This window comes from Sphaeramia orbicularis, chromosome 7 (assembly GCF_902148855.1).
Source record: "Sphaeramia orbicularis chromosome 7, fSphaOr1.1, whole genome shotgun sequence".
NCBI lineage: Eukaryota > Metazoa > Chordata > Actinopteri > Kurtiformes > Apogonidae > Sphaeramia > Sphaeramia orbicularis.
The window spans coordinates 21,521,274-21,532,064 of record NC_043963.1 but is presented as its reverse complement, the minus strand read 5'-3'; the positions used below and the strand labels follow the sequence as shown (position 1 = coordinate 21,532,064).

The window sequence follows — 10,791 nt, the reverse complement described above, 5'->3', positions numbered from 1 at the left end:
TCCGGTGACAACGGAAATGACGTCAGTGCCATGTTTATTAGCTGTAGCCGAATGGCCGGCGCTAAAATAAAGTTGTTGTTATTATAATCTGTTCATTTTTACGCGTATTGTTCAGATAGTTACAAATGGCAGATCCTGCAGTGGTATCGGGAGGGTCTCTGAACTCCGGAGGGGTAAGAGAGGGTTTTTATACCGATAATCCCGAGCAGGTTAGCGGTTTGTTTTAGCTAACGTTAGCCGTGGTATCTGATCAGACGCTTCAGCAAACATCTACTTAAGTGAAATATTTAGGGCTGAATCGCTTATAATTCAGTTGCATTTTTGTACGCTTTACGATTCAGGCCAGTACGTCAGTTTTTAGCTAAATGACATTTGAATGTGTCTACAAATTACAATAAAGCTTTGGCTGTATTGACCTCGTACAGTAACGGTAAATTGATGGTATCTAGCTAACGTGAAACTACTTAGCTAGTACATCTGACACTAAATTAAAGCAAGATATGTTGATATTTCTGTTAACTGACTGTTTTAAAGTCCGAGTGTATTATTATGGAGTTTATCTAACCTGTAATCTAGAATATTTAATCCTTAATGCTACACTCCCAGTACATACACGTCCATACACAAAACGGATTCTATATCACACAAAGATTTATGTAATATGTAGATTCTCCTTTGTTCAAACTTAGTGCATTCACTTCTCCGTGTTAAATATTTAGTGCTACGGCCGCACAATTTCGCGTATAAGTCATATTGCGATTTTCAATGAGTGTACTTGCTTGGTTAATAAGGGAAATACACAGATCAATGACTGTAAGATATGTTTGTGCGTGTTTCAGCCCAACCATACAAATTAAGTTAATGTGAAGAAATGCAAAGACTTGGTATGAATAAACAATACAATACCTCTCTCTGTTGAGTGTTACTACATGCAAAATACGAAATAGATCAACTTAAATCCTCTTAAATTTGAATTTTAACTGATAAAGTTTTGCATATTTATAATTACACTGTTGTTTTTGCAATTTGGTTAATTGTGCAGCCCTGTATGTATATGATAACATAGGTTTTGTACTTTCTTTCCTACCATGTATTTTAATAATTGCCTGTATCGTCAGCGTGGTGGCAGTAAAAGTACATCCAGCCCAGCAGAGAACTACCACCTGGCTCGTCGTCGCACCCTGCAGGTTGTGGTCAGCGCCCTTCTCACAGAATGCGGCTTTGAAAGTGCAGAGAAGGCAGCAGTGGAAACACTCACTGAGATGATGCAGAGCTGTATGTACCCACAGTTTTTAGTAATTTAGAAATTTTGTGCATGTGCAGTTTTTTTTTTTTGTTTTTTTTTTACTTGTTATGTGCTAAAATAGGTTTTTCACAGGTTTGTGAGGGGGCTTGGGTGCCCTGATAAGGTTTTTTTTTTTTTTTTTTTGTACTGAGGCATATTTGGACAATTTTACACCTATATTATATATATCGGCTCATTTGAGTCAATCTACAAAATGGACATCCATCAGTCCTGGTGCATCTACAGCCTGTCCGTCCATGGGAGTGGATCTCTCCTTCACTATGGTTCTCCCCGAGGTTTCTCTTTTCCTGCTGGGTTTTTGGAGTTTTTCCTTGCCTAGAAGGAGGGTGTAAGGATGGGGGATGCCCAGGACATTAATCCATTCCCTTCTACTGTTTATTTGACTGTTGTGTTTTTTCAAATCCATATTTTATGTTATATACCTGTTGTGAAGCACATTGAGTCTGCCTTGTGCATGAAATGTGCTCTATAAATAAAGTTGAATTGAAATGAATTGAAAATTCCAATTTCACAAATCTCCACTTTAAAATGTTGATTTTTTTTAAATGAGCATGATGTATTTAGACTGATGTGCTGTCATTTCTTTCAGTTGTAAAGACTTTTCAGGTGTTGTAGAAAAATATTTAATTCATGTGCCAAAGTCTTACAGTGATAGATGTATGAAGTCCTTAAAGCTGTTGAGAAGTGTTTTTGTGTTTTTTGACATTGTTTCAGATATAAGTGAAATTGGTCGTTGTGCCAAAGCATACTGTGAGCACACAGCCAGAAGTGTACCTACCTTATCGGACACCGTTATCACGCTCATTGAAATGGGTAGGTCCATATGAACCAGAGCACATCAACACATACAACACAAACACAACATCTTGCAGAAAATATGATTACATGTTTTGTGTCCATGCAGGTTTCAATGTTGACACTCTGCCTGTGTATGCCAAAAGATCACAAAGGATGGTTATAACTGCCCGTAAGTAAGCCCTCTACCAGCAGCTCTTACTTTAAATCATAAAGTAACTGAGAAGTTCAATTCAAAACTATGACTGACTGTTATTTCTTCTTGTACGTGATAAATGTTTTTGCGAATTTCAGCTCCTGTGACCAACCCTCCTGTAACTCCTAAAGCATTGGCAGCTGGACAGAAACGTACACACCCACCTTACATCCCCAGCCACTTCCCAGAATTCCCAGACCCTCACACCTACATCAGAACACCAGTGAGTATGAGCATTATAGACATCCTACAAACATGAATCATGTAATTCTGCTTTTACCCACACAGTCTGTTAATGTGAAACTGAAATACACTAGTGCATTTTTGAGCGGTAACACTTGGTTAAACTAATCCACAGTTAGACAGTAAAAAAGGGCGGTATTTTGTTGTCATAATCGTGTAATATTCTACATGTACATAGACTAAAATTCTCAATAAAAAGGATCCACTCACCAGTTTTCCTCACTGCAATCAGCAAACTTCATTATGTAAAAATCTGATGAATGTCAGAAATGCAACAACAATGGTCCCAGAGGGAGCAATGAAATTAATCTGAAAGTGAAATAAATTAATTTTTTTTTTTTTGCAGACTTTCAGAGAGCCTGCGTCAGAATACCAAGTGGTGAGAGAAAAAGCAGCAACTCAGAGAAGAGACGTGGAGCGAGCACTTACGCGCTTCATGGCAAAGACAGGAGAAACTCAAAGCCTTTTCAAAGATGATATCACTGCCTTTCCATGTAAGTGATTTCAACAAAACACAGTTTGATTGTAACATTTGGTTCATGCATTCAGTTGATTTTGTTATGTTGTGCATGTTAAAGTGAGTCCTTATCCGTACACTGTCTCGTCAGTGATTGCAGCACGGCCAAGTGTCATCCCTTATCTCAGCGCCCTCCTGCCTTCAGAGCTAGAATTGCAAAGTCTAGAGGAGACGGACTCTTCCGAACAGGACGACCAGACCGACAGCGAAAACACAGCAGGAAACATCATCACTGTAAGCTCAGAGGAAGTGATCTTTTATGTACAGATACTTAGATTACATATGATGATTTTTGTTCCCATTACACATCAATTATCTCCATTCAGGATGATCCAAGTGCTGATAAGGAGAACTCCATGCTTCCTCCCAGTGGAGTCGTTCCATCTGCAAAAGCCAACGAGGATAATATGATTGACAACCCATACCTCCGGCCAGTCAAGAAACCCAAAGTGAGGAGGAAGAAATGAAATGGGATTAATTTGACTAGAACTTACAGACTTATCTGCCACAGTGTTTGGTACATTCAGCTGTCCAGTTTGTAAAATCCTCCACAGAGAGGTGCAGCACAGCCCTGAAGCTTGCTGCAACCCGGGACCAACAGCTGTTTTGCTCAGTGCTGGGGGCCACTACTGCTGTTGACTTTGACTGACTTCTATTGAAGATAGCTTCCATTTGTTCTATTACTTGTCCTTTTTTTCAGCAAGCACGAGCTCCTTCTGTGTGAAATCTGTCTGTCTGAATTATTTTGGAAAAAGGAGGAATTTTTATGAATAAAGAAAAACGTTTCTTTTTTTTATTAATGCATATTTCAGACTTATTTCATACATTTTAATTTTGACATCTGAGTTTTTTCATATCTTTTAATACAAAAACACAGACTCGTATTGTTGTGAATAGGTTTTTAATTCATCCGCTTCAGTGTCAGTAGTACAAACTCAGGTAGGCCAGGGTGCTCCTCAGTTTCTGATATTCTTTTTCACTGTTTAACTACAAAGGAAGATGGAAAAATAGCATTAGATAGATCTTATCTTATAAATTGAACCAATATCATCATACTGCCATTTGATGAGGTGATGACATTACCCTTATACCTTAATTTTAAACTTTTAATGTGTAAAGTTCTGCATTTTGGAACAAGTCTACATTTATTTTGGTCACCTAAATAGCTTCAGTTTAAACTATCTCTACTTACTAAAATAGGGTTACAGATGCAGCACAATTAAGTGTCCTATCTGTAATTATGTAGTTAATTTACTTGGTTAAATTTATTACACACTTCAGTCTATGCACAGCAGTGATAAAACTCCTGGTCTGGTCTATACTTCACCCACCTTCACCCAAAATGATCTTTTGTCCAGCTGAGGCAGACGAGACCAGTCTGGGCTCCCAAAGCGCATGGGCCAGCTCACCTTCCTGTTTGTCACCACATTATGGACATCGTAGGTGGCAGGGCTGCATTACAAAGTAACATCTGTCAGCTCAGAGGAGCGCCATTACAATGAAACCTGTGCCTCGTTTAATACCTCACCCTGGGCTTTCCTCAGCTGTACATGATGTCCTTTTGAACCTCTGAGTGGTGGAGTTGAAAGGTGTTTTGCCAGGCAGGGGGATTCTGGATGTGCTTTGATCTGGCTGGTACTGCCATGGTGAAGGAACCACACTCTAGTGGCACAGGTTGTAGATGTACCACATGTTATCACATAAGTTATCACACAGTTCAGTTGTACTTTACAGTATGCCTAAGTATGTAGCTTCTGCATAGTTTGTTGATTGAAAGGGTTTTTTTTCCAATTATTATAAGGCTTTGGTGCAGCATTTGTAAAGCACCCAAGCCAAATTACTGTCAAATTGTGAAAAGCATCTAAACTTAACAGCTTTTCTCAGATCTATTGGTTGTAGTTGGGCCCCAGTGGACTTCAAAAAGTTTTGTAACTTTTTCATTTATTTTCTGCTCTGGCTTTGATTTTTTTAATAGTGGTATGACATAAGATAAAACTTTATTGATCCCACCAAGGGGAAATTTCACAGTTGACAGCAGTAACATACAACACACCAGTGCAAGAGAAAGACAGGTAGAAAAAAAACACAAGTGAGAATGAAATATAAAGGAAAATAAGAAATTTGATATTTATATAAATAGAAAATTAAAATGAAACATTAAAAAAAAATTGAATAGTATTTACATATTTACACTGTGGTTGCACATGTAAATGGTGTGATATGGGGAGGGGTTACTGTGAACTGTTATATAGTCTGAAATATGATAATAGTTAAGGCCTAAAATATTGTGAGGTTATATATTTTTAGTGAAAAATCACATGTCCTTGCACCTAATCCTGATAAAAATTTGAACTGACTTTTACCTTTAAGTACAGTAAAATATACAAATCTTGGGCCACCTTTAGCTTTTTTGTTTTTGCTGGGATGTAAATAGCAAATTTATCTACTTACATTTATTTTTACATTAAGTAAATACACAAGATCCACACTCAGGATTCTGTTGGGGAGAATTCTGCTGGGTTCCTGTAAATTAGCTTAAAATTTGATTTGATCTATCTCTCCTTTCTGTGCAGCACTTTGTAACATGTTGTTTTAAAAAGTGCTATATAAAATAAATAAAGCTTTACTTACTCACAACCAGAACTGAAAGGGCGCTACAGATAAAAGGATTTAGTGTGACCTCTGCATCCATAACAAAAAAGTAATCCAAATAGTATGAAACTTATGTGTTGAATGAAATCTGTGTAAAATGATAAATTAGTAAATCTACTTTTATCTACACAGTAAAATTCAAAATGTGTTAAATGCAAAGGACAGTCACTAAGGACACTGGTCTGAAGAAACTGGGTTTGCAAATATTTGTTCTAATCAAGTTTTAATACAGATTTAATGTATATTCTGGTTGGATCTTAATACAGACACTAAAACAAACTTATGGCAGCAGTGCACACGTGCACAGTACTGTTATTAAATGTCACCATCTTTCTTTCACAAATATGTTAAGTAAAAAAAAAAAAAAAAAAGTTTAACATAATTACTTCTAGCCAACACTGAGTTCTCTGAAATGGCAGTAAACCCTCTGGAAATGTACCTTACTGTCAGGTGGAAATCGTGCTGCAGTTCTGGCACAGAGGCTGTATCCTTTCTTACTTCCAGGAGTCTTCTCTAAGTTATAAACTATGGTCCCAAACTGCAGAAGAAAAAACAAATGGAAAGTGGGAGGACTATCATATAGAATAGACAGTCATTAAAAAAAAAAAAAGTCATATTAGAAATGACGCATTAATTTCTCAGCGGAAGAAGTCAAGTGTACAAAGTCTTCCATTAGAAACTCTAGGGGTTTGGTTACAGGTAACTAACTCCATCATTAGCAGTGCGGATGTAGACAAACCTCGTGGTTGTCATAACAACCGGGTCCGACATGCGGCGCTTGTCGTCGTGACATTTGGATTCCAAGTCGGTCTGGAGCGTAATGAAGGGGGAAAAGTTTCCTTTCCTGAGAGCTGCCGAAAACCACTTTCTGAGCCGCTGACATTTTGGAAAAGACAGAGAAACTGCGACGACACACTGTCCACTGGACTGTATGGTGGTTTGACCCGCTGTAACTATGGCAACCGCCCAGGTGCATACATTATGCAAACATTGCGCACTTCCTTGTTACTACTGCCATACCATAACCAGTCTCAACAGTCTAGTCAAAACATTGAACACATTAAACCTGATCATATTTGTATCTTTATTTGCCATTAAAAAAGCAAAACTTGGCGATTGCACATCTTCAATAACTGTGAAAATCTGAGACTGTCATCATATGACATTTATTGATTTTTACCTGAAGCAGAAGGTAACCTTTTAGGAAAGGTTTAGCAGAAGGAGGCTATGCTCATAAATAATTTAGTTGACAACACTTGAATGTAATTTGACAATGAGGAGTGAGAATAAAACTAAGATCAGCGTAAAACATTAACACACGTCTGTACGGCAATTCCAAAATGGCAACATGTCAGAGCAAACAGCATCAAATTTTATAAACAGGCACTTCTTTTATCACCAGTAGTATTTAAATTACAGTCAAAAAAGTAAGAACTGAGGTCTGAAATTGTCCTACAGCATCCAGCAGTCACATTCATGTTGGCACAGAAGGCATTCTCTGGTAAGAGTGCAAATTGCTTTAGGAAAACAGTGGCACAAAAGCATTTTTAGCACACACTCAAAATCAGCACAGTTAAAAAAAAAAAAAGTGTATCCATTTTGGCACTTGTGAAGATTGAAAGATGCAATGGAATGTGCCCTGTAAAAACAACAGTATTGACAGAACAGACAACCATGAAAGGATTGAGCAAAGACAACATGAAACCGTATCAATCTGCCTTAAACAATATCTCAAAAGAAATAAACCAACATATACAAAAACCTAGATGACAAGAAGGTCTCGATTCTGAAGGATGGTGGAGCGAAGGCTGAGGAGTGTGTCACTCTGACTGAGGCACAGAAATTGATGGACCTTTGGGGTCATCAAATCGATCCATGGTGTTGAGATGCATGATCATGTGTAAACCATACACAAAAATTAACAGCATGAGCAGTGATGTCAGCAGCCCCATCCAAATCCCAGGGGTGAAGAAGCCTGCACAGTCACTGGCGTAAGAGAAATTTGTTCCATTCGTCAGAGTAAAGCCCTGAATCTGTATCAGAATAGAAAAGGACACATGCATGAACATTTAAGAAATGAATGAAAATTCAGCGATACAGTAACAGAACTCATACTACTCATAATACTTTATCGATAGTGATGCACCGCTGAACGAATATTAAGCAGCAGCACTGAAAGCACTACTGTTGTACCTGGAAGTCGACAAAATTGAGCTTCCAGTCTTTCAGGGTTATGTCGGTGTCGTTTGGCACTAGCAGAGGATCTCGGAAACTGCTAACAGACTGACAATGGAAGGAATACTCTGCAGGGGCGTAGATATTGCGGCTTCCAATGTAAGTTGCAACTGAACCATTAAATTGCAACTGTACAGAGTCCAGAGTGAACCAGTCCCGTGCAGACACCGGATAGAACCGACGACTCAAGGAAAAACTGCACAAAAGAAATGAAGATTACAAAATATGCCAATCTAGAATAGTACTTCTGGGATATTTTAACTGAGTTTAGGCCTTACCTCAGTGAAGTTCCATTTTCATAGTTGAGAACAAGCCTGCACGGACAAAAAAAATACATTTAATACAACTTTACTGCCTTACGTAAGCCCAAAACAGTAATGTGCTGTATAATATACAAACAAAGGCATTCTCACAGTGAGAAGCTGCCGTTACACATAGATCCCGTTAGCGAAGGTGTCTGTGAATTAAGGTCGGTCCACTCTGTGTCTTTAAAGCTGACATTAAGATTCTGGGCCCAAAGCAAAATGCAGGGTGTACCAGAGTCATTATTAAAAACAATAGGTGGTTTGACACTAGGTGCAGCTGTCTGGAGCAAGGACCGGCCCATGGGAGAGTTCGACAAAGTTGATTCTGCAATCACCTGCAGACATAAGTAAATAACATTAAAGGTTTCATAGTATTTAAGCAAGGTGTATTTTAACATTTTAATATAGTGTTAGCACAGAACTGAAATACAGTATTACTATAATTTCCCTTTTTTCAATCTGGCATATGATACATCTGCTTTCAAGCATGCCATTTATAATATCTTACTCGTGAGGGCTGAAGTCCTGTGTACACTGCAGTGTATGGGACATTTTTGGCTTTCATAATACTCAGAACCTTTCCAATAATCTCATCTGTTGGAAAAAAAATACATGTGATTAAAAAAATATAATAAATTAAATTTCACAAGCTGCAGTATTTTTCATGACTATGCTACTGACGAAACTGCTTTACCCTTTTACATTTTATATTCCTCCACAGTTAAAACTTACCATTGTGATGTAGGACCTCTTTGCAAGATTTTTCCAAGCTACAAAACAAACAAACAAACAAATATTAACAGTAGGACCATGACATGCCATTTACTGACTTGTTTCAAGACACAAGCCATACCCAGTGCAATACGGCAGGTTAATGAGCAGCAGATTGCTGATAAATGTGTCTATGCTGAGATGTGACAGAGTTTCTGCATCCGTGAGCACTGATGATGCACCGAGCTTCTCCTGCAGCAGAGCTAGCACTGCAGAGGAGCCTGTCCACTCCAAGGCAGGAAAAGTCACTGAAGAGGATGAAGACTGCAGTGCAGCCTGGAAAGGAATGAATCAAACAAAAGACAATATCAGTCCAATTAAACTGGCAGGACAAATAATTTAGCTTTATGGTATTCACTGAGAATAAAAACATACCTCAAGGTTTTGAAAAGCACTATCTTGCTTGTTTCCAAACACTCCACCATAAACTGTAAAGTCATCTCTGCTTAACTGAACAGACAGAAATGAGGAAATTACAATGTGGGAACATGATTTCATCACCAAGTGAAAAAGAACAGAATGTTGAAACCATGAAAATGAGAATGGATCCACAAAAACAATCTGTTATAAAATATGTGCTACAGAGTAGAATGGATGTGTTAAAGGGGAACTGTGAAATGGGAAGTATGTCAAAGTAGTGTATCACACTAGGGTAAGAATACCAACAAATCACATGGGTCTGCAACTACACATGACTCATTACTACCCTATTTCACCTCAGCTAAAGATGCAGTAACTTGTTTAACACATGGTCACTGAATCCAATGAAAATCAGTTTGTATTTAAGCAGACTTTAGCTGAGCATGACTCCCACTGAAAAGTTATTCACAACTTGTGGCCATTCTTTGACGATGTCTGACTGATAATAAGCATGTTTTAAATAGAAAAGTCACCTTGTTCTGTAGAAACAGCAGTACTGTGTGAGGTCCAGAGCCCAAAGCTGAGGAAATGTAGGCACTAAACTGGTCAATGGACGTGATGTGACCAGCCGGTGAGGCCACAGGTGATAAGCTAAACACAGAGGAAAATAATCGAGCAAATATGACATCTACAGAACCTTCTCAGTCAAATTAACGGGCGAGCATTTGTCCATTCTTTATTTTGCCTAAGTTTTAGCAAGCTCTGGTCGCTGGCGTTGTGTAAATACAAGTTAGCCGCAAGTGTTAGCATTAGCATCAAAGCCACATCCGGCCAGAGTTTACTTCGAAAAGTTTTCAGTCTTACACGAATAACATAAGAAACACAGTTATTACCTTTCAGTTGACCACATTAAAAGTGGTACCTGAGGCGTGGAGGTCGCCGTGGCGAAAAACACGAGCAAACCGGCCCAAAAAGGCATTAAAGTAACTTGTGTCGTCCACCTCGATCCTGCCATTTTCGTTTACTTTTCCGCAAAGTCCTGATCACGTGACCCACACCAGCTGACAATCATGTGCGCTCGCACTAAAGCAGCCACTTCCTGCTTCTTTTCATTCAGCCTGCCCTGCCCAACGCCACGACAGGCTGTAGCTATATCCTGTTTGTCCTACTCATATCTAATAATCCAGAAGAGTGTTTCATGGCCAGGACAAATCTCTGTCAAGCCCTTGTATCCGTTCTCAGACTGCACTGTTAATGTTTGTTTTCTTCAATTCCTTTCATTCCGTCATGTAATGTTCTTACAACAAAAAAAACAGTGCATGCGATATTGTTTGACATGAAAAAGGGTGTACATTTGGGTGTGATGTGTTTGGCCAAAATGTTAGGTACACCTGGCATCTGTCCATGGTGC

At 38.6% G+C, this 10,791-nt stretch overlaps 3 protein-coding genes across 3 annotated transcripts; 1 reads left to right on the top strand and 2 right to left on the bottom strand.

Moving 5' to 3' along the window:
• taf8 (TAF8 RNA polymerase II, TATA box binding protein (TBP)-associated factor) lies at positions 1 to 3,853 on the top strand. Its single transcript, XM_030139038.1, has 8 exons — positions 1 to 173; positions 1,119 to 1,275; positions 2,021 to 2,119; positions 2,211 to 2,273; positions 2,396 to 2,520; positions 2,887 to 3,034; positions 3,149 to 3,291; positions 3,384 to 3,853. Exons 1-8 carry the CDS (start codon positions 126 to 128, stop codon positions 3,522 to 3,524), a joined length of 924 nt encoding a protein of 307 aa, XP_029994898.1. The 5' UTR covers positions 1 to 125; the 3' UTR covers positions 3,525 to 3,853.
• A 55-nt stretch (positions 3,854 to 3,908) lies between these two features.
• On the bottom strand, positions 3,909 to 6,697 carry LOC115422619 (protein pitchfork). Its single transcript, XM_030139039.1, has 5 exons — positions 6,449 to 6,697; positions 6,149 to 6,247; positions 4,586 to 4,719; positions 4,389 to 4,509; positions 3,909 to 4,044 (listed from the first exon to the last, which is right to left on the bottom strand). Exons 1-5 carry the CDS (start codon positions 6,683 to 6,685, stop codon positions 3,979 to 3,981), a joined length of 657 nt encoding a protein of 218 aa, XP_029994899.1. The 5' UTR covers positions 6,686 to 6,697; the 3' UTR covers positions 3,909 to 3,978.
• A 77-nt stretch (positions 6,698 to 6,774) lies between these two features.
• On the bottom strand, positions 6,775 to 10,430 carry LOC115422617 (V-type proton ATPase subunit S1-like). Its single transcript, XM_030139037.1, has 10 exons — positions 10,274 to 10,430; positions 9,914 to 10,031; positions 9,396 to 9,470; positions 9,103 to 9,296; positions 8,982 to 9,019; positions 8,758 to 8,843; positions 8,358 to 8,584; positions 8,223 to 8,258; positions 7,903 to 8,140; positions 6,775 to 7,742 (listed from the first exon to the last, which is right to left on the bottom strand). Exons 1-10 carry the CDS (start codon positions 10,393 to 10,395, stop codon positions 7,530 to 7,532), a joined length of 1,347 nt encoding a protein of 448 aa, XP_029994897.1. The 5' UTR covers positions 10,396 to 10,430; the 3' UTR covers positions 6,775 to 7,529.
• Between the last annotated feature and the right edge of the window lie 361 nt (positions 10,431 to 10,791).